This window comes from Lactuca serriola, chromosome 6, assembly GCF_051521515.1.
Source record: "Lactuca serriola cultivar US96UC23 chromosome 6, Lser_US96UC23_V15, whole genome shotgun sequence".
Lineage (NCBI taxonomy): Eukaryota > Viridiplantae > Streptophyta > Magnoliopsida > Asterales > Asteraceae > Lactuca > Lactuca serriola.
This window is the reverse complement of record NC_136413.1, coordinates 1,421,900-1,443,741: the sequence shown is the minus strand read 5'-3', so window position 1 is coordinate 1,443,741 and position 21,842 is coordinate 1,421,900. Positions and strand designations below refer to the sequence as shown.

The 21,842-nt window shown below is 40.3% G+C and overlaps 1 protein-coding gene and 1 long non-coding RNA gene across 4 annotated transcripts; both read left to right on the top strand.

Annotated features, from left to right (window-relative positions):
- Nucleotides 1-344: 344 nt before the first annotated feature.
- Nucleotides 345-2,232, top strand: LOC145058264 (uncharacterized). Of its 3 annotated transcripts, none has more exons than XR_013686300.1 (4): nucleotides 345-1,010; nucleotides 1,109-1,231; nucleotides 1,327-1,540; nucleotides 1,638-2,232. XR_013686300.1 is itself a non-coding variant. In XM_079006194.1 (3 exons), the coding sequence occupies exons 1-3, from the start codon at nucleotides 927-929 to the stop codon at nucleotides 1,438-1,440; spliced, it is 321 nt and encodes a 106-aa protein (XP_078862320.1). In that variant the 5' UTR covers nucleotides 345-926; the 3' UTR covers nucleotides 1,441-2,232. The 3 variants fall into 3 exon arrangements, 1 of the variants encoding a protein (XP_078862320.1); XR_013686301.1 differs by having other exon boundaries at nucleotides 1,327-2,104; nucleotides 2,187-2,228; XM_079006194.1 differs by having other exon boundaries at nucleotides 1,327-2,232.
- Nucleotides 2,233-2,373: 141 nt separating this feature from the next.
- On the top strand, nucleotides 2,374-3,627 carry LOC145058356 (uncharacterized). Its single transcript, XR_013686352.1, has 4 exons — nucleotides 2,374-2,691; nucleotides 3,070-3,273; nucleotides 3,377-3,447; nucleotides 3,537-3,627. It is a non-coding gene; the product is annotated as an uncharacterized LOC145058356 (long non-coding RNA).
- The last annotated feature ends 18,215 nt before the right edge of the window (nucleotides 3,628-21,842 follow it).

The window sequence follows — 21,842 nt, the reverse complement described above, 5'->3', positions numbered from 1 at the left end:
GGCAACCAAGGCTATGGATGCCTCTTCTCTGTCCTGTAAGAAAGCTTTAGAAGATGTGGCCACATTCATTTCAGATACACTACTAGAAAAACAGCCTTTCACGACGTGCAATCAATGACACGCGCTGATACAGGACAGGAATTTGTGTGTGCCCTCAAAATTGATGTCAGTTTTCCAATATATGAAGCATAGAGGGCACGCATTTTTGTGTGCCCTTAAATTAGTGTCTAATAAAAATAAAAATAAAAAAAGCACGAAGGGCACCTTAAATAAAATGTGCGTCGTCTAACCATGTCGTTTTATAAATTTTAATGAAACGCGCGTTGCATCTCTCATGCGGGGAAATGAAATCCAAAAAATTAAAAACCATGCTTTGTTTCCACCGGCTGAAAACTCTAGCTCGTCCATGTCGAAAACCCGCTTTCTTTCTGTCTTCTCTTGATTCTCAAACGTCCACCGCTTCACTTCTCCACATCGTGCTCAAAGTAGCCGCTCAAGTACCCGACAGTGGTCCATGTGTCACATACATCGGCGAAGGCGGTTCCGACAATTTCGTCAAAATGGTCCACAACGGAATCGATTATGGCGACATGTAGCTGATTTCCGAAGCATACAACATGTTGAATCCGTTGGGAAACTCTTGAACAAGGAACTACACAAAGTGTTCTCGGAATGGATTCTAGGGGATCTTCAAAGCTTCTTGATTGAAATCATCGCAAACATCTTCGAAATCAAGGACGACAAGGGAGACGAATATCTAGTCGACAAAGTGTTGGATAAAACATGCATGGAAGAGACCGAAAAATGGACCGTCCAACAAGCGGCGGACCTATCAATCGTTGCCCCCACAATCGCGGCGTCTCTGGATTCGTGATTCCTGAGCGGATTAAAAGACGAACGTGTTGAAGCTGCTAAGATCTTTAAATATGGTGGGTTCGGTGTTTTGGACACTCAAAATGTGGATAAACGATAAACCGGTTCTTTCATGCTGTCAACAAACATTCTATCGGGTTCGTAATTCCTTTCCTAATCTTGGGTTTTAATCTTTAAATCTTAATCTTCAATTCGGAATTACGAAATTGAAATTGTGCATATTCTTTTTATGCAGGGACATGACTACTTCGAAATTCACCTAGATATACATCGATTCAGCTACATCTCACGAAAAGCACTTGATGCATTCCAGGGACGATTGAAACATGGGATTCTTGGCATTGGTTTAACGATTCAGGTAAATTGGGTTTCTGGTTTTTGAATATGGAATTGGATTTTGTGTTGTGATTCATAAGCTGAATATATGTATTTGATTGGATTCTCAATTTTTAGGCACAACATCCTGAAGAACTACCCGAGCAAGTTTTATGTTGTGTTAGGCTTAACAAGATCGACTTTTCTGATCATGGTCAAATCCCAAGAATTTTAATACCAAATAGTGATTAATGCTACAAAAAAATGAGAATGGTTGTGGAGTATTTTGAATTGAGTAGGAAAGGTGCAGCCCTGATGGATATATTAGCAGAAATGCCAAAGTTCCCTGAACGTGAGGCATATTTAGTTTAGGGTTTTAATTGATCTATTGGTTTAATAGTTGACCACATCTTTGATAATTGATGTTGACTTTGATTATCTATTTGAAGTCCTCATTGATTAAGAAAGCAGAAGACACTGAAGTTGATACGGCAGAGCTAACCTGATACTGTAGAGCTAAGTCCTCATTAATACTCCAGAACTTGGTATGGTTAAAATCCCCACCGTTGACCATAATTTTGTGAGTGTCTTGGAAAAGGACTATTATACCCTTTCTGTAGGTAGGAAGCTAATCATTTTGCAGATCTTATGTTATGGTGCCCTGGATTCTGCAGAACTAAGGGCAGAAATAGACAATCGTGAATAATTTGAAGTGGGACCAGATCCAGATGCAGTTCTTGCATTCACTGAACCTGTAAAAGACACACCTATAAAAAGACGAGGTCGCCCTCCTAAAACCCCTTTACCCAAAGATCAAGAACCTGTAAAAGATATTCCTATTCCTAGTATTTAAAACCAAAACATGTACTCATTCCGCTAGGATCACGCATAACCTAGTAACACAAAACCAAAAAAGGTTATCTTTTTATGATTTTCCCAAAATACCCTTTAATTAATTAACTAATTAATGATGTTAAATTCAGAAGCTAACCTTGCAGAAAGGGATATTACCACAGATGATGCTTAAGCATGCTGCTCGACTAGGTAAAACTTTTTTGAATCAATAGTGTTAAAAATCATACACCCAATTCTTTTTTTTCATTTCTGATGTTAGATGTATGAGAAATAGAAGAGTTCACAGTTTTAGCAATTAGGGTATCTGAAATTCTTGAAGTTTGTTGCGATTTCAATCTAGATTCTTGTAATGAGGTCATCTGATTTATTCTTTCCTATTTTTCTTCTCTTCTATCTGTTCTTGAAGTATTTAAATACACTTCTTGCTTTTCATTTCTGATGTTAGATTGCTTATGTGAAACATAAGAGTTCTCAATTTTAGCAATTTGGGTATCTGAAATTCTTGAAATTTGTTGTGATTTTACTCTAGATTCTTGTAATGAGGTCATCTGATTGATGGTTTCACTGGCACTGCATGTCCACTTGGAGCTAAAGGCGTATTAAGTTCTTCATTCAAATCGGGCTCATTATCAGGTTGAGTATATGAAGGTACCCCTTCACCTTCAGTTTCTTGACCCATGTCTGCCTCCAAAGCATCAAGTTCTGAAACATTTCCATGAAGTGAAGTTAACATTTTAAAAAAGAAAAATAATAATAATGAATTTGTGCTTACCACCCATGAGATCATCTTCATCAATATCATCTGGCACACTAAACTTCTACCAAGAGATTCTTGTATCTCACTGCTTATATCCATCATGTCCATCATTTCATCTTGCAAATTCTAAACATAAAAACAAGATTAAATGGTCTGTAATTACAAAGTATCAAAAGAAAGAGATTCATAATATTTATACTAACACCAATGTCTTGTATCTTCACAGTTTTCATCAATCCTTTCAGCTCTTTGTTTGATCCCATTTGTAGCAAATGCTTGATAATTGTGACACATACTGTTTGTTGAGCATCTTTAATACCTTTTGAAGAGAATGCAACTTGATCCAGGTTGAATGTTTGATTGTACAACATGTCACGTTGTCCTTCATACCTGCTCAAGTATAACTTACTTTCATTATCAACTCTACAGTAGATCCAGGAATTCGAGGAGGTTATCTTGGCTTCACTTCTCAGGTAGGTTTTTTAATTCATACCCATGTTCAAAATTCAAACATATGTGATCCTTTTTTATTAAACATTTAGAATGCTATAAATTTTATATGTTATTGTGTTGAAGGACTCGCCTGGTGTACTTCATTTGAAAAAATTATCAGATGCTGGCCTCACACATAATTTGGAAGTCTGTAGGTAAGAAAAACTCTTCATTTCCTTCTTTCTTATTATTCAGATTTTACAGTGTATGATTTTATGATTTGGATTGCAATGAAAAAGATTAGATATGGAGATGCTCAAATCTCTGCCACCAGATTCACCTGAGCAACAGGAGTACATCACAGCCATCCAAAATGAGGATGGATACAACTGGGGGTAATTCTAATTCATGCTCTTTAATTATTGATTCTAAAATTTGATTTGTTCTAAAAATTATATATTTACTTTTTTTTTCAATAAAAAGTTATAATCCTGTGTTATGGGGAGTCCCGGCATATGACAGGAGATATCACCCAACTGCACAACATTCAATCATTTAATGGAGCGTATGTCTCTTTTGCGGGTGGAGATGGAGAGAAAATCACTCAAAGAGGAACCGTGTCAAATGGAGTTCTAAGTTTCGAAAACGTGAATTTCGCTCCCGAGTTGAAACACAGTCTGTTAAGCGTTTCTCAGATTTGTGACAAGGGCTATTCTACGTATTTCATTGACAAGGAATGCATGGTCTTAAAGCCAGGCTTTGTCATCCCTGCAGAATGGATTCTCGTAAAATCAAAAAGGGATGGGAACGCCTATATTATTGATATGAATAGCAATCTCCCAGAACAAGTTACTTGTCTATTCTCCAAGATCTCCGAGCAAACTGCAATGCTATGGCACCGAAGATTAGGTCATGCTAACGCCAAGAATCTGAATCGTCTTGCGAAAAATGAGATGGTCCGTGGATTGCCCGTCAAGGACTTTATCACGTTTGAAAATTGTGTGTCATGCGCTCAAGGAAAGCACCATCGAAAGCCGCACTTGCCAAAACAGGTTAACTCAATCAGTCAGGTTCTTCAATTACTTCACATGGATTTGTTTGGTCTAGTGAACGTGCTAAGCATCAACAGAAGTTCTTACTGTTTAGTTGTGATTGATGATTTCTCTCGATTTACGTGGGTTTTCTTTCTATCCAACAAAGCTGGTGTCACTGAATTGATCAAGAAGTTCGTTGTACTTGTTGAGAATCAGACCAATCATAGGGTGAAGGCGCTTCGTACCGACAATGGAACAGAGTTCAATAATTTTGTTCTCAATCACTTCTGCGCTGAAAAGGGTATCCTGCATCAATTTAGTTCAGCTCATACACCTCAACAAAATGGTGTTGCTGAAAGGCGGAACAGAACACTCAAAGACGCTGCAAGAACGATGTTGTGTGACTCAAAGCTGCCTGTTTTCTTTTGGGCAGAGGCGATAAACACTGCCTGTTATGTTCAGAATAGAGTGCTTATCAACAAAGCTCAAATGAAAACTCCGTATGAAATTTACTATGGACACAAGCCGTCAGTCAGTCACTTCCGAGTATTTGGCTGTCCTTGCACCCTTCTTCACCTAGATGCCAACCCGAAGTTTAATGCCAAAGCCGATGACTGCTATTTTGTAGGGTATGCTGCTTGCACCGCTTATAGAGTCTACAATAAGAAAACCAAACAGATTGTGGAATCCTATGACGTACGTTGGTTGGAAGAGAATGAGACAGACGCAAGAGTGGGTCTGGATTGGTTGTTTGATTAAACGTCACTTTTCAAATCCTTAAACGTGTATTCAAATGATGTATCTAGAACTGGTTCGCATTGGAAGAGTATCTCTGAAGATGAAGATGAAGAAGTCGTGTACACACCTGTATCTGTCACACCCCCAAACCAGAATGGCGGAAACATTCGGGGGTGGATGACTTCACGTAGTATCACAACCATTGAATATTGTAAAGAAAGTAACACAACCATCACATATATAATGAAAACGTATGTTGTTGCGTTATACATAATAGCAAAAGAATATTACAATGAGATGATAAATGTTCAATAATAAAACATCTTTAGTGTTTCCTTCTCCAAAAGCTGGTAGTTACCTGTATTACTGATTCCCTGAGAAATACAAGTGGTTTCGAAAAAGTGTCAACAATTAAGTTGGTGAGTTCATAAGTGTTTTGCATTGAAAAGTATGTCCTTTTTGATAGTAAATCGATGAACGAGGTTTTCAGAAAATCCAATATTTTCTATAGATGATTTGAAAAGTTTCCCGTGTTGGAGTGCATTAGTGTTTTCCATGCTTGAATAATAGTGATAACATTTGTATTAACAATAAAATGGAAAACTGAAATGCATGTATGAATCTCGTAAATCTAACTTGTTTTTATACTTTTATGTGAGTTTTATAACCATGCTAATGACATTGTTGGCCTGTAACAACGTTCTTCAGGCGTTGGAACTGTTATGACATTTGTCACCCCAGGCCCGCCGGCCTAGCTGTAGCTAACAGCTTAGGTGTGGGATTGTCAATCCCGTATAGATCTATACACAAGTATCACGCTCCCCCTACAAGGGATTATGGTATATAATACAGGACTTAATAATGCATACTCAAACGTACGTGAAGCTGTCTCACATTACTAGGTATAAACAGATTTACGATGATAAAAGACTGTACTTCTTTTGAAAGCATTTCATTTGTCGAGATGTATATGTAAAATGTATGAATCACTTGAATACTATGCTCATTATAGTTTGTCAAAAGTATGTTCCCATTTGGTAATAACAACTTGGTGATATAATATCCCTTTAAAACATAAAGTTATTTTTGTATCAACACTCTATAAGAACGATATTATAAAAATAATACTTTGATTTGTAATGTACTTGTATTTCCCCCCCTAAAATGTGAAAAGAATTGAAAAGTAGGGGTATGAACTCACTCGTTTCGAAGAGAGAGGCTAGGGTTGAGCAGAACTTCGTCCGCGGATGGTTGCGTCGTCGGGCTCTTCGGGAATCTCTGCAGCGTAAATCTTTCGTCGGGGCTCGAGTGCGGAAACCGAGGTCGTCGGGATAGCTTCTTGTGCTTGGAAGTGTGTGAGAGTAACTGGGGATTTGAGAAAGGTGTGCAAAGACTCGAGCTCATGCCATCTATTTATAGTGCTGGAAGAGTGAGTACGCGGGGCGTAATTTTGGAGTACGCTGGGCGTACTCACGTACGCGGCGCGTACGTCGTTACGCTGGGCGTAATATGGCGTCATGGCTTACGACTCCTGGCTAGTTAAGCGTAGCTTGGGCGGGCCGATGGGACTCGACTCTGGGTCTAGTACGCGGGGCGTACTCCCAGAGTACGCAGGGCGTAATCCCTGCTTCCGACTTCTAAATTCCGTAACTTTTGCGTACGAGCTCCGTTTTTCGCGTTCTTTATATCCACGCGTAGGTGGGATTATGCTCTACAACTTTCCTTTAGACTCCGTCGGCTAGTTTTGACTTTATTTTTAATGATATATTTTTAATAGGCCGGGCCTCCTAAAGTTCGTTAAAAATTCATAGGTCCTTTATTCGACGTCGGTTTTCGTTTGTCTTTTTATTGTTTTATTACTACTGAGGAGATCTTCAACTTTCGTTTAGGTTGCGTTAGCTAAATAACACTCGATCTTCAATCCGAGTTTTTAGCCCTCTACTACTGTTACGAAACTTTGAAAATTCGTAACTTCTTCATACGAGGTCCAATTTGGGCGATCCTTTTATGTACGTTCACCTTTCAACGAGATCTACGACTTTTGTTTAGATACTTAAGGCTTAAAAATGCATTTTATTGAGATTCTACTTTTTACGTCAAAAAAATGTTTTAACGTCGCGTCGTAAATATACGAGTGGTTATAATTTCTTCAATGTAACCCGGTTTTGAGCGTTCTTTATGTTTTTGGAAACCTTGGCATGATATCTAATATTCGATGCATCCCAACTTAGATACTTGAACACTTTATTTTCGAGGTTAATTTCGTTGTTTTTAGCTTTCGAGTGTTTATAATGCTTTTTGGGAAAAATAGGGTTGTCACATCATCCCCCTGTTAAGGGAATTTTGTCCCGAAATTTAATCTAAGATAGAGTTTACATTTTTAGGAAAAAGATGCGGGTACTTTTGTTTCATCTGATCTTCGCGTTCCCAGGTGTATTCAGGTCCTCGCTTGGCGTTCCAGCGGACCTTCACAATGGGTATGCGGCTTTGTTTAGTCCTTTTGATTTCCCGATCCATGATCTCTACTGGTTCCTCCACAAATTGAAGGTTTTCATTTATTGCAATTTCGTCTAGAGGGACGACAAGGGTCTCGTCGGATAAGCACTTCTTTAGATTTGATACGTGAAAGGTAGGGTGTACGTTGTGGAGTTCCTGAGGTAGTCTAAGTTTGTAAGCCACTGGACCGATCCTGGCAAGGATCTCGAATGGTCCGATGTATCTAGGGTTTAGTTTTCCACGTTTTCCGAAGCGTATTAAGCCTTTCCAAGGTGAGACTTTGAGTAGGACATGGTCTCCAACTTGGAATTCCAAGGGTTTGCGTCTCTTATCTGCGTAACTCTTTTGTCTATCTCTTGATGCTTTTAGACGTTCTCGGATTTGAACAATTTTCTCCGTAGTCTCCCTTATGATTTCTGGTCCAGTGAGCGTGTTGTCAGTTGCTTGTCCTTTTGCTAGTTGCGTGTCCCCCACTTCGGCCCAGCACAAAGGTGACCTGCATTTGCGGCCATAAAGGGCTTCGAACGGGGCAGCCTTGATGCTGGTGTGGTAGCTATTGTTGTACGAGAATTCGACCAATGGTAGATGTGTGTCCCATGCTTTGCCAAAGTCGATTACGCAAGCTCTCAGCATGTCTTCTAGGGTTTGTATAGTTCTCTCACTCTGGCCGTCGGTTTGTGGGTGATAAGCGGTACTCATGTCTAGTCTTGTCCCCAAAGCTTTTTGTAGCGACTGCCAGAACCTTGAGGTGAATCTACTATCACGGTCCGAGATAATGGACATGGGCACACCATGCAGTCGTACAATTTCTCTGAGGTATGTTCTTGTTAACTTCTCCAATTTATCCGTCTCTTTGATCGGTAGGAAATGTGCTGACTTAGTTAACCTGTCGACAATTACCCAAATGGTGTCGAGTCCGCTTGTTGTCTTGGGCAACTTTGTTATGAAATCCATGGTTATCCGCTCCCACTTCCATTCGGGTATTTCTGGTTGTTGTAATAAACCCGAGGGCTTCTGATATTCCACCTTGACTTTGGCACATGTTAGGCATTTGCTTACGTAGGTAGCAATTTCGGCTTTCATGTTTTGCCACCAGTACAATTTCTTGAGATCGAGATACATCTTATCGGAGCCGGGATGTATGGAGTATCGTGTTTTATGGGCTTCGTCCATAACGATTTCTCTGAATCCACCAAACTTCGGTATCCAAATTCGATCCATGAAATAACGAATTCCGTTGTTCTTGGTCTCAAGGTTCTTATCCATTCCTCTTAGGGCTTCTCCTGTCACATTTTCGGCTTTCAAGGCTTCTATTTGGGCTTCCTTGATTTGCGTGAACAGGTGTGAATGGATTGTCATAGTTAGGGATTTCACTCGGCGACCTGAGTACTCCTTCCGACTGAGTGCATCAGCCACTACATTAGCCTTTCCGGGGTGATATCGGATTTCGCACTCGTAATCACTTAGTAGTTCTACCCATCGCCTCTGTCTCATGTTGAGTTCCTTCTGGTTGAGGATATGTTGGAGGCTTTTATGATCAGTGAAGATGGTACATTTTGTGCCGTAGAGATAGTGTCTCCATATCTTCAGAGCGAAGACGACTGCTCCTAGCTCAAGATCATGCGTTGTGTAGTTCACTTCGTGCGTCTTTAGTTGTCTTGAGGCGTAGGCGATGACCTTCCCTCTTTGCATTAAGACACACCCAAGTCCTTGGTTTGAAGCATCACAATAGACCACGAAGTCCTCCGTTCCTTCTGGCAAGGTTAGGATGGGCGCACTACATAAGGCTCGCTTTAGTGTCTGAAATGCACTGTCTTGTTTTTCTCCCCAGTCGAAGGTCACATTCTTCTGGGTTAGGGTGGTAAGTGGCTTGGCAATCTTTGAAAAGTTCGGTATGAATCTTCGGTAATACCCGGCGAGTCCCAAAAATTGCCGGATTTCTGTAGGGGTTCTTGGAGTAGTCCAACTATCTATTGCCTTTATTTTGGAGGGGTCCACGTGTATTCCTTCTTTGCTTACAATATGTCCTAGGAAATCCACTTCCCGAATCCAAAATTCACATTTGGAAAATTTTGTGTAAAGTTTCTCTGCCCTTAATGTTTCCAATACTTGGCGGAGGTGTTTGCTGTGTTCTTCCTAGCTTCTTGAATAGATGAGTATATCATCTATGAACACGATCACGAACTTGTCCAGGAAGGGACGACATACTCGGTTCATCAAGTCCATGAACACTGCTGGAGCATTCGTCAATCCGAAGGGCATTACCACAAATTCGTAGTGACCATAACGTGTTCGGAAAGCCGTTTTGGGGATGTCTCCTTCCAGTACTCGTAGTTGGTGATAACCAGACCTTAGATCGATCTTTGAGAAGTAGCTTGCCCCCTGCAGTTGGTCGAATAGATCGTCTATGCGCGGTAAGGGATATCGGTTCTTGATTGTGAGTTTGTTTAGCTCCCGATAATCGATGCACATGCGAAAGGATCCGTCCTTCTTCTTCACAAATAGGACTGGCGCTCCCCATGGTGAGAAACTTGGTCTGATGAATCCCTTGCTTAGCAGCTCGTTTAATTGACTGGATAGTTCCTGCATCTCGGCTGGAGCTAAACGGTACGGCGACTTTGCTACAGGGGTAGCCCCGGGGATTAAGTCGATTCTGAACTCGACTTGACGTTCCGGTGGGATTCCTGGAAGATCTTCTGGGAAAATATCCAGGAAGTTGCAGACTTCCGGAATATCTTTAATGTTTTTCGATTCTCGTTTCTTGTCTACTACGTGGGCTAGAAAGGCATGATATTCCTTACGAAGATACTTTTGTGCTTTAATACAGGAAATGATTTGTAAACTTGAACTAGGTTTGTCGCCATAAATGACAAGAGTTTCACTGTTTGGCAGATTTAAGCGAACAGCCCCTTCGTGGCAAAGGATATCGGCATGGTGAAGGCTCAACCAGTCCATACCGATGATGACATCGAAACTTCTTATGGAAATGGGCATAAGATCGACTTGAAACAAGTGCTCGTTTAAATTTAGTGTGCACCCTACGTATAAATCGTTTGCGTGTTCTGTTTTACCGTTTGCCATTTCTACAGTGAATATTTTATTGAGTGGTTGGGGTTCTTGATTAAGTAGGTGTTTGAATTTATGACTCACAAAACTTCTCTCCGCACCGCAGTCAAAAAGTATGCATGCATAAGTGTTGTTGAGTAGAAACGTACCCGTAACCACCGTGGGGTCCGCTATTGCTTCTCTCTGTCCTACTGCCAGCACTCTCCCCACACCGCCAATATTCCTTTCCTTGGGACAATCCCTCCTGAAGTGTCCAGTCTCTCCGCACCCATAACATGCCCGGCTTACCCCAGTTCCAGGAACCTGAGTAATTGGTCGTGCCGGTGCTTTACAGAAACGGGCTGTGTGCCCTTTCCTGTCACAGTTCTTGCAGTGCATCTCGCGACAAATACCATGGTGATGGTAGTTGCACTTGCTGCACTTGGGCAGAATCCCTGCATATGGTTTTGTTGGCGCAGAGGTAGCAGGAGTTGTGGTGGGGGTAGTAGCAGCATAAACCGTAACCATTTGTTTCTTTGAAGGTTCTTGTGAAGTTTGCCCCTTCCTTTTGTTCCAAAATTTCTTCTTGTTGTTGTTGTTGGCATTGATTTCATTGTTGCTGTTCCCTTTGGTTGGTTCAGCCATAATCGCCGCGACTCCTTGACAGACACCATGATCAACAAGAGATTGCGCTAGTTCCTTGGCGCTGGCGAAAGTCAAGGGTCTGGAAGCTAGCACACTTCCTCGAAGTTGGGGTGATAGTCCCCAAATGTATCTCTCAACCTTCTGGCTCTCCAGGGTTAACATTCCTGGGCAAAGTGTTATTAAGTCACTGAACCTGTTGGTGTAACCAGCTATGTCCGATCCTACCATCGAGAGGTTCCACAGTTCCTGTTCAAGCTTCTGAATCTCGCCTCTTGGGCAGTATTCTCGAAGGAGCATTCTTTTCAGGTTTTCCCAACCCATGGAGTTTGCCACCACCAGGGTTAGTGTCTGGACGTGGCCGTTCCACCATGTCAGGGCGCGTTCAGAGAAAGTAAAAGCGGCGAACTTTACTTTGCTTTCTTCAGGACATGCACAGATTTCGAATACAGCTTCTGTTTTCTCTATCCATTGAGATAGAGCCAATACCCCCCCCCAGTCCCGCAAAAGGGAATAGGTTTTCCGTTGGTGAAGTCTTTGTAAGTGCATACCCCTGAACGGCTTTGACCTTGGCCATTTGTAAAACTGTCTGTTCCTCCCCCTGATCCGTTGTTGCTCATTTGAGCCATTGCTGCATTTACAGCAGCGGTTACAGCAGTCTGGAACATAACGGTGTCCATAATTGGAGGAGGTGGTGGAGGTGGTGTTGAAGTTGAGTTTCTGCGTGTTGATCTACGAGGAGGCATGTTCTGGTAGAGAAAAATAAGAATGAATATTATAAGTTTCTAATGTTTTGACAATCGTGTGTTAGTTGTTATTTGTTTTGACTTTAGTTTATGGTTTCGAGGTAGGCATAGAAATTTAAAACTCGTAATTTTTGAGAGGTATATAATAAGAAATACTTCATATTCATTCATATAGGTCACACTTGAGGTGTGTTACATTACATATCTTGTTCGGGAAAAATTTGATCCTCCTAGAGATCCCCGATTACGGATACAACAGGGAAATAAAGGAAAAACTTTTATCCGAAATCCTAATCTATAACAAAATTGTTGGGCATCGAACAAGCTCTATTTGCGGCGTTTGGAGCTAGACTCGGCATCCGACCGTTTGACTCCCATTAGTCGCCTCTCAAAATCCGCTTGTTGTTCCTTCATCCCTCTTATTTCTGCCAGAGCCACTATCATTTGGTTCTGAAGTGTTCCCGTGTAGATTTGGGTATTCTCATGTAGTCCTTCCAAACGGCAGATGTCAGCGGCGTTACCTTGGGTAGCAGCATTGATTTCATGAACTCTGGCTGCTTGTTGGTCCGCCTGGTAGTTCTGGTTAGCTATAGCATTCACGACGACAGGAAGTGCTCGATCTGCTGAGCCTCCCCCACTGACGTTGTAAAAATCCCGACACATGCCGAATGGAGGGCGTACACCTTGTTGGCGGCTCCAGTAGTAGAGGTGGCTTCCCCAGATGGGGATGGGTCCCGGTTGATCTGGTCTGATTACGGAAGGATGAGGGATGGGAGGGTTGTACACTTCTGGCTCGGAGTCTGTCCCGCTAGAAATCTCCACGATCTCTTCGTCGACTTCGAACTCCTCTCCGACTTCGACTTCGAATTCTTCCTCGACCTCTTCTTCGATTTCCTCTAGGTCTTCCTCCGGGTCTTCTTCTATCCAACCGCCGTTGCCTTGGTTTGGGTAGTAGGGATCTCCTGGTAAATGGAACCCGGCCATTTGTCTGTACTAGGATAGATGTATGAGAACGTTATAAGAAAAGAAATTTCTATTTAGCGACTTATTATTTTTAACTATAATTTTTATTGTACAACTATTTTTAATAATACTTCTATACTATTTCAACTTGGCGAAACTAGAACAATTTTGTATTTGGTAAGTTTTCGGCTTGTTGTCCACTACGACCATTCCTCGACGTACGTTGGTCAAATCCAGGATAAATATAGTTGATCAGGCTATATTTATTCTCGACATGATTACATACCCCGAGGCTCAATCGTAGTGTCGTAACTTGCCGTAATACTTTTTAGTAAAACTTGTTATGATACGAGATTTATGCATGCTTGTAAAAATGTATATCTTTAAAAGAATGTATTTTGTTCATGAAAATGCTTCACCAGAGGGTTTTTGGTCCCCTTTGCATTTATAGTTTGTATATCGTATGTGGTTCGATATACTTAGTTCACTATAAACAATGCTCTGATACCAATCTGTCACACCCCCAAACCAGAATGGCGGAAACATTCGGGGGTGGATGACTTCACGTAGTATCACAACCATTGAATATTGTAAAGAAAGTAACACAACCATCACATATATAATGAAAACGTATGTTGTTGCGTTATACATAATAGCAAAAGAATATTACAATGAGATGATAAATGTTCAATAATAAAACATCTTTAGTGTTTCCTTCTCCAAAAGCTGGTAGTTACCTGTATTACTGATTCCCTGAGAAATACAAGTGGTTTCGAAAAAGTGTCAACAATTAAGTTGGTGAGTTCATAAGTGTTTTGCATTGAAAAGTATGTCCTTTTTGATAGTAAATCGATGAACGAGGTTTTCAGAAAATCCAATATTTTCTATAGATGATTTGAAAAGTTTCCCGTGTTGGAGTGCATTAGTGTTTTCCATGCTTGAATAATAGTGATAACATTTGTATTAACAATAAAATGGAAAACTGAAATGCATGTATGAATCTCGTAAATCTAACTTGTTTTTATACTTTTATGTGAGTTTTATAACCATGCTAATGACATTGTTGGCCTGTAACAACGTTCTTCAGGCGTTGGAACTGTTATGACATTTGTCACCCCAGGCCCGCCGGCCTAGCTGTAGCTAACAGCTTAGGTGTGGGATTGTCAATCCCGTATAGATCTATACACAAGTATCACGCTCCCCCTACAAGGGATTATGGTATATAATACAGGACTTAATAATGCATACTCAAACGTACGTGAAGCTGTCTCACATTACTAGGTATAAACAGATTTACGATGATAAAAGACTGTACTTCTTTTGAAAGCATTTCATTTGTCGAGATGTATATGTAAAATGTATGAATCACTTGAATACTATGCTCATTATAGTTTGTCAAAAGTATGTTCCCATTTGGTAATAACAACTTGGTGATATAATATCCCTTTAAAACATAAAGTTATTTTTGTATCAACACTCTATAAGAACGATATTATAAAAATAATACTTTGATTTGTAATGTACTTGTATTTCCCCCCCTAAAATGTGAAAAGAATTGAAAAGTAGGGGTATGAACTCACTCGTTTCGAAGAGAGAGGCTAGGGTTGAGCAGAACTTCGTCCGCGGATGGTTGCGTCGTCGGGCTCTTCGGGAATCTCTGCAGCGTAAATCTTTCGTCGGGGCTCGAGTGCGGAAACCGAGGTCGTCGGGATAGCTTCTTGTGCTTGGAAGTGTGTGAGAGTAACTGGGGATTTGAGAAAGGTGTGCAAAGACTCGAGCTCATGCCATCTATTTATAGTGCTGGAAGAGTGAGTACGCGGGGCGTAATTTTGGAGTACGCTGGGCGTACTCACGTACGCGGCGCGTACGTCGTTACGCTGGGCGTAATATGGCGTCATGGCTTACGACTCCTGGCTAGTTAAGCGTAGCTTGGGCGGGCCGATGGGACTCGACTCTGGGTCTAGTACGCGGGGCGTACTCCCAGAGTACGCAGGGCGTAATCCCTGCTTCCGACTTCTAAATTCCGTAACTTTTGCGTACGAGCTCCGTTTTTCGCGTTCTTTATATCCACGCGTAGGTGGGATTATGCTCTACAACTTTCCTTTAGACTCCGTCGGCTAGTTTTGACTTTATTTTTAATGATATATTTTTAATAGGCCGGGCCTCCTAAAGTTCGTTAAAAATTCATAGGTCCTTTATTCGACGTCGGTTTTCGTTTGTCTTTTTATTGTTTTATTACTACTGAGGAGATCTTCAACTTTCGTTTAGGTTGCGTTAGCTAAATAACACTCGATCTTCAATCCGAGTTTTTAGCCCTCTACTACTGTTACGAAACTTTGAAAATTCGTAACTTCTTCATACGAGGTCCAATTTGGGCGATCCTTTTATGTACGTTCACCTTTCAACGAGATCTACGACTTTTGTTTAGATACTTAAGGCTTAAAAATGCATTTTATTGAGATTCTACTTTTTACGTCAAAAAAATGTTTTAACGTCGCGTCGTAAATATACGAGTGGTTATAATTTCTTCAATGTAACCCGGTTTTGAGCGTTCTTTATGTTTTTGGAAACCTTGGCATGATATCTAATATTCGATGCATCCCAACTTAGATACTTGAACACTTTATTTTCGAGGTTAATTTCGTTGTTTTTAGCTTTTGAGTGTTTATAATGCTTTTTGGGAAAAATAGGGTTGTCACAGTATCTAAACCTTCTGATTCATCGAAAGGAAAATCTAAAGCTTCACTTGAAGGAGAGTCCTCTGACTCGTACAAGGGAGGATCTTCTGTTGCATCTGAGGGGGAGCCTTCTACTGCAACTGAGGGGGACCTTCTGCTGCAATTGAGGGGGAGTCTTCTGAAACATCTTCGGGAAAGTCCTCTGCTACTCCTCAAGGGGGGCGTTCTTGGAACATGATAGTCCTCAATCAGTCCACACTGATTATTCTGATGCTGAATCGACACCTCACATATCTTCAGAGAAAGAGTTCGTTCCAAATGATGCTTCCGTCGTCTCTTCAACCCTTATGGAATTACTCTTCCCTGATTTTATTGCAGATGAGTATGTCGCAGAACCATCTGGTACTACTCAACCAGCAAATGAAGGAGGTCTCAACATTCACACTCTACCTGTGTCTCTCAATGACATCAGCCACGAAATACCTTCTAGGGTTCAACGGGATCATCCGATCGAAAACATCATTGGCCAGCTAGATGATGGTGTTAAAACTAGAAGTCAGAGTGGAGACGTGAATACATGTATGTACTCTTGCTTTATTTCTCAAATTCAGCCCAAGAATGTAGAAATGGCTCTAAACGAACCTAGTTGGGTGGATGCAATGCATGAAGAATTGCATCAATTTGAAAAACTCGGTGTTTGGAAGTTAGTTGAGTTACCGAAGGGCAGGAAGTCTCTTGACACACGATGGGTCTATCGCAACAAACAGGACGATTCAGGAGTTATTGTGCGAAACAAAGCCAGACTGGTAGTTCGTGGGTTTCGACAAGTTGAGGGTCTTGACTACACTGAAGTTTATGCTCCAGTAGCTCGCCTGGAGGCTATTCGTATCTTCCTAGCGTATGCTTCGTATATGAACTTTACTGTCTTTCAAATGGATGTCAAGATTGCCTTCTTGTATGGCAAGGTGAAGGAAGAAATCTACGTTGATCAACCTCCAGGGTTTGTCGACTCGAAGTATCCTAATCATGTCTACAAGTTGGACAAAGCGTTATATGGGCTGCATCAAGCTCCTAGAGCATGGTATGCAACCCTAACAAAGCATTTGCTCGAACATGGTTATACTCGCGGCATTATCGATCAAACACTGTTCATAAAGCATGTCGACAAGGACCAGATACTCGTACAAATATACGTCGATGACATAATCTTTGGATCAACAAGCCAAAAGCTTTGCAAAGAGTTCAAAACTATAACGAAGAAAAGATTTGAAATGAGTTCGTTGTGAGAAATGACCATGTTTTCGGGGCTTCAGGTTAAATAGAATTCAACCGGAATCCTGCTACATCAAGCCAAGTATGTGGAGGATATTCTTGAGAAGTTTGTGCTTCACGATGCTAAATCTGCTTCTACACCGATGGTTGAACAACCTCTCCTGTCTCCAGATCCTGAAGGCGAGTCCGTAGATCAAACTCTCTATCGATCGATGAGCGGATCGCTGATGTATCTTACTGCAAGTCGACCTGACATTATGTTTGCAGTCTGTCAATGCGCACGATATCAGGCTAATCCTAAACTTTCTCATCTTATTGTTGTTAAAAGAATTTTTCGGTATATCAAAGGAATCCCTAAATTGGGTCTTTGGTATCCGAAGAATTCTGAATTTAATCTTTATGCTTTTACTGACAGTAATTATGGAGGCTGTGAGCTTGACAGGAGATCAACTTCAGGAGGATATTAATACCTAGGTGACAGATTAGTTTCATGGCAATGCAAGAAACAGCACACTGTCTCGACCTCAAAAGCAGAGGCAGAATACGTTGCTGCATCAGCTTGCTGCTCTCAAGTTATCTGGATCCAACATCAGCTATTGGACTATGGTTTAAATTACTTCGAAACCCCTATCTATTGTGATAATGAAGCGGCAATTCAAATAGCTAAAAAACCAGTCCAACACTCTAAAACCAAGCACATTGACATTAAAATTCACTTTATCAGAGACTGTTATGAACGATCTTTAATTCGAATCGAACAAGTCCACACTGATAACAATGTGGCGGACTTGTTCACAAAGCCATTTAACAAAGCTCGTTTCGATGTGCTTGTCGGATTTCTGAAAATAATACGTTTTGAGGATTAAGTTTTTTTCTTTTCTCAATTTAATTTTGGCTTTATTAGTTTACATTTTAATTTTTTGTTTTAGGATAGTTTAAAATTTGCGCATTACTTTGTTTCGTATTCTCACCCATGCACAAATTTAGGGGGAGAAATAAAAATCCAAAAATAGTGTCATTTCTGTTTAGCATTTTAAAATTTATTGTTGATCACTTCGGTTGTAAGTACTGTGATGGGAAATGAAATTAACAAGTGATAAAGGGTAACCTGAATCGGCGTAACGTACCTAAGTTGAATCGTCTACGCTCTGTACTCGGTGTGCTAGTAGGCACGAAAGATTTTAAATGGACTTGACTAGGAAAGTTGAACCTAATGAATTTAAAGGACTTGACGAACTTTGACCTAGTTAGATCCGTTTAACCTGATGTCACGACGCTCGGATAGGTTGAGCAGGGAGATATACATGAGAATCTACTCGTCACATTAATTGAACCCGTACTTGGAACCGTGGCTTAACTTTTCCTCGATGTGCGAATTCAGTCCTTAATTCCGGTTGGATGGAGTGACTGGTAAATTCCGATAAATTAGGTCTGTAGAATATCATTTTCTTTCTTTCCGTCTGTTAGCCATATGTTGTCTCCTTTGCGCGACTTCTAATCCGACCTTGTACACAACATATGCAACTCTATTTCTCTGCAAGCTATATATATATATATATATATATATATATATATATATATATATATGTATGTATATATATATATATATATGTGTGTGTGTGTGTGTGAAATACTTCTTGTCTGTTAGCCATATGCTGTCTCCTTTGCGCGACTTCTAATCCGACCTGGTACACAGCATATGCAACCTTCTTCTTCTCAACCCCTCTGAAGTAGTTAGCAATAGAATTCTGAATCTCTTCTCTCTCTGAATGGTTGTCTGCTCACCCAGTGTAAGGAGTACTCTGGAAGTTCTTGATGGCTGGGGCATATCAGGAAGCGGGAAACACGTTCCAGTACACTTAAAATTGAACTCATACAGATTGTCTGTAGATCTCGCTGCTCGATTTAGGTGGACAACACTATCCCTGGTTGTAGTCAGTTAAATGGTCATAAGGTGAATTTATTTAAGATTTAGGAGGTATCATAATTACAGAAATTTACAATTAGATATATGTCTGAATCATGTCATTGGTAAAATGTCCAAAAACGTCACAAATCTTTCGTGTTTAAGTGGACCACAATACTGGCAATCGGTCAGACGAAGATGTAAAGATAACGGTACCGACAAGTGGAATAAGGTCGTCCAAAAACTTTGATCCAAGCATCACAAAAGTTAAAGTGGTTAAATTTTGTTGTGTAAAAATGATTCTTAGTTAAAATATTTTTATCAATTTTATTTTTGTTTTTATTTTTATTTTTATTTTTATTTTTTTATTTTTTATTTTTAAAAATTTATTTTTTAATTTTAATTTTAATTTTTTAATTTTATTTTTATTATTTTTACTGTTTTAATTTTATTCTTATTTCGTTTTTTTTATTATTTAAATTGTATTTTGTTAGGTTTTATTTTATTTTTCTGAAATTAAATTAATCTTCAAAGTTTTTTTAATTTTAATTTTAATTGTTGGAAGTTGGAAATACTAGGTAGTTATCAGGTAAGATGGTAAGTGAGGGTGAAAAGGGGTAAAAAGGAGTTCACTGCCGGAATCTCCTCATTCACGAGATTCCGGCCGCAAACTCCTCTTAAACCCTCTCAAAAGCTCAAAATTTTTTCTTTGATATTCGGAAAACCGCTTACACCATCACAAAGGTAATCACTTCTAGATCACAAATATGTATTTTGTTTCGTGTTTCACCGTGCCATTATGCCAGAAATCGCAAAAATAGATCCGACGGAGCTTACGGCCGTAAACTCCAAGTGTTTGAGATTTGGACTTGTTTCTAATTTATATTGATGCTACGGATGTTTACATTTACATATCTTCAAGTATTGTGCATCAATTCGATAGGCAGGATCGATTTTTGGCGATTTTTCGATTGACTGTTCTTCGGCCGTAAACTCGTAGTTTACGGCCCTAAAACAATGAGTTTACTGCTTAAACTTTGGATGTATTAAATAAGAAAATATTGTGTAATAACTTTTCAAAAGGGTTCTTAGACCGTAAACTTTGAGTTTACGGCTCAAGAACTAATTTTTCGATCTTGGCAGTAAACTCAACAGTAAACTCGATCGTCATTTAATTTTATAATGAAATTTTATTTTGGTCATATTTTTAATTAGAATATTTTTTTGGGTCAAAATAAAATTTTATTTTGAGGTTTCTTACAGTTGTGTTTGAGTGCAGGCAATGGCGAACTTAAAATTTGCAGATATGCACAACTTAGCAATTGTACTCACGGACCCTCCGACTATTCATTCGGATATGCGTTCGAGGATTCATCGTTTGTGTGAATGTTGCTTAGCATCCGCAATCACTATCAATCCGGTGGTTTATCAAAGCTTAATACGCGAGTTTTGGGCGACTGCAGAGACACACATGGATGATGATGGCAATTTTACGGTGAAGGCGAAAGCACAGGGTCGAGAGATTGTCATTAATGAAGGTTTTATTCGTGAAGCGCTGCTAATTGATGATCAACCCAATTTCCCGATAGAGATTGGAATCGAAGGTGTTCAAAGGGTTCTACGAAGAATGAGTTACGAGGGAACCTTTCCGCCGACGCTAAAAAAGTTGCTACATCCATACTGGAGGTTTTTTGGGCCATGTTTTTGTAAGCTGCATCTCGGGAAGGAGGTCTGGGGCAGATGAGATTTCTCAACGCACAACTGGTGATCTGGTATCTCTTGCTACTGGGTTTCTCTTTAATTTCTCAAAGTTTATCCTTGAGGAATTTGTTATCAACATCAGAGCTTCTACTCGGGATACTTTTCTGTTGTATCCCTATTTCGTACAAGTGTTCATTAACATTCAGTTTCCAAACGTGAGGAAGACGGGAGAAACATTGGATATGAAGTCCTTGGTTCCCCACACGGTGGGACTTATCAAACAAAATCGGAAAGGAAAATTCATATTTCAAGGACTATATCCTCTTGAAAAGTTTGGGAAGTTTACTGAACTGGATGAAACACCAGAGTCTTACGAGTCGTCCGAGCAAACATCCTCGGAGCAAGCATCTGCTGAGAAATCAACTCCATCCAACGTTGTTATAGATGTATCTGAGGATGAAGAAACCGAGAAAGAAGACTCACCAACTCCCAAAGTTCAAACTGTCTCAGAACATGAAAAAGAGTTGAGTGATGATCAAGTTGGTGGAGAGATGAGTAGGTGAAGAGAGAAATGATTCTTTTGATGATCTTGATTTAACTGGTTTTGATCACGATGATATTGCAGCTTCTTTGGCAAGCAGTGCTAATGTTGTGTCTCATGAAAATCTTGACACAATTTTCCATAATGTCGATGATGTTGGTTTTCACACAACTGAGACAAGGAAATCAAGCGAGACGTTTGATACGCGAACTCCTACTTCAAAGAAAATGGTGTCGACTTCTATTCCTATGGAGATGGTTATGGGATGTTCCCCTCCTGTGTCCGTTTCTCCTACTCCCGAACCGTTTGTGAGTGTGTTTTCTCCAGAAGCGATCAACATCAATCTAAAAGAAGAAGACTTGATGCAAGACAATCTAAACTGATCACAAGTTTGGTTAGTGGTCTTCCTACCCCACCTTTCACTGCTACTACTACAAGGCTCACCACTAAAAAGATGTTTTCTACTGGTCCGAGTTCAACATTTGATGTTGGTGGTTCCTCTGCACCGCCTGGTTTCCCAGTTCCTAGATACCGTCGAGATGTTGCTTCTGAAAGGCTGGCATTGCACATGGCTGAAGAACAACTTGTATCGCCAGATCCTCGAGGAAAGGGTGTTTCCATTGAAGAAGGTGGTGCTAGGGATGACAATCTTACTCCTGCTGGTCTGCAGAAAGAAATTTCGGTTTTTAGCCAGAATAATATTGAACTCGATATTCAGGTGGCAGAGCTTCGTGCCGAGAATGTCGATCTTCGTATCCAAGTATCCAAGCTACAATCAGATAAATCTAGTCTTGGCGGACAACTGGCTGAACTCAAAAATGATAAGAAGCTGAAAAGCAAGCAGATCT

What these genes read in the sequence shown, in the direction of transcription:
- LOC145058264 (XM_079006194.1), top strand. Translation starts at nt 927, where the DNA reads ATGGTGGGTTCGGTGTTTTGGACACTCAAAATGTGGATAAACGATAAA. An exon ending in GTCAACAAACATTCTATCGG is followed by an intron (nt 1,011 to 1,108) that starts GTTCGTAATTCC and finishes CTTTTTATGCAG; the next exon opens with GGACATGACTACTTCGAAAT. An exon ending in GCATTGGTTTAACGATTCAG is followed by an intron (nt 1,232 to 1,326) that starts GTAAATTGGGTT and finishes CTCAATTTTTAG; the next exon opens with GCACAACATCCTGAAGAACT.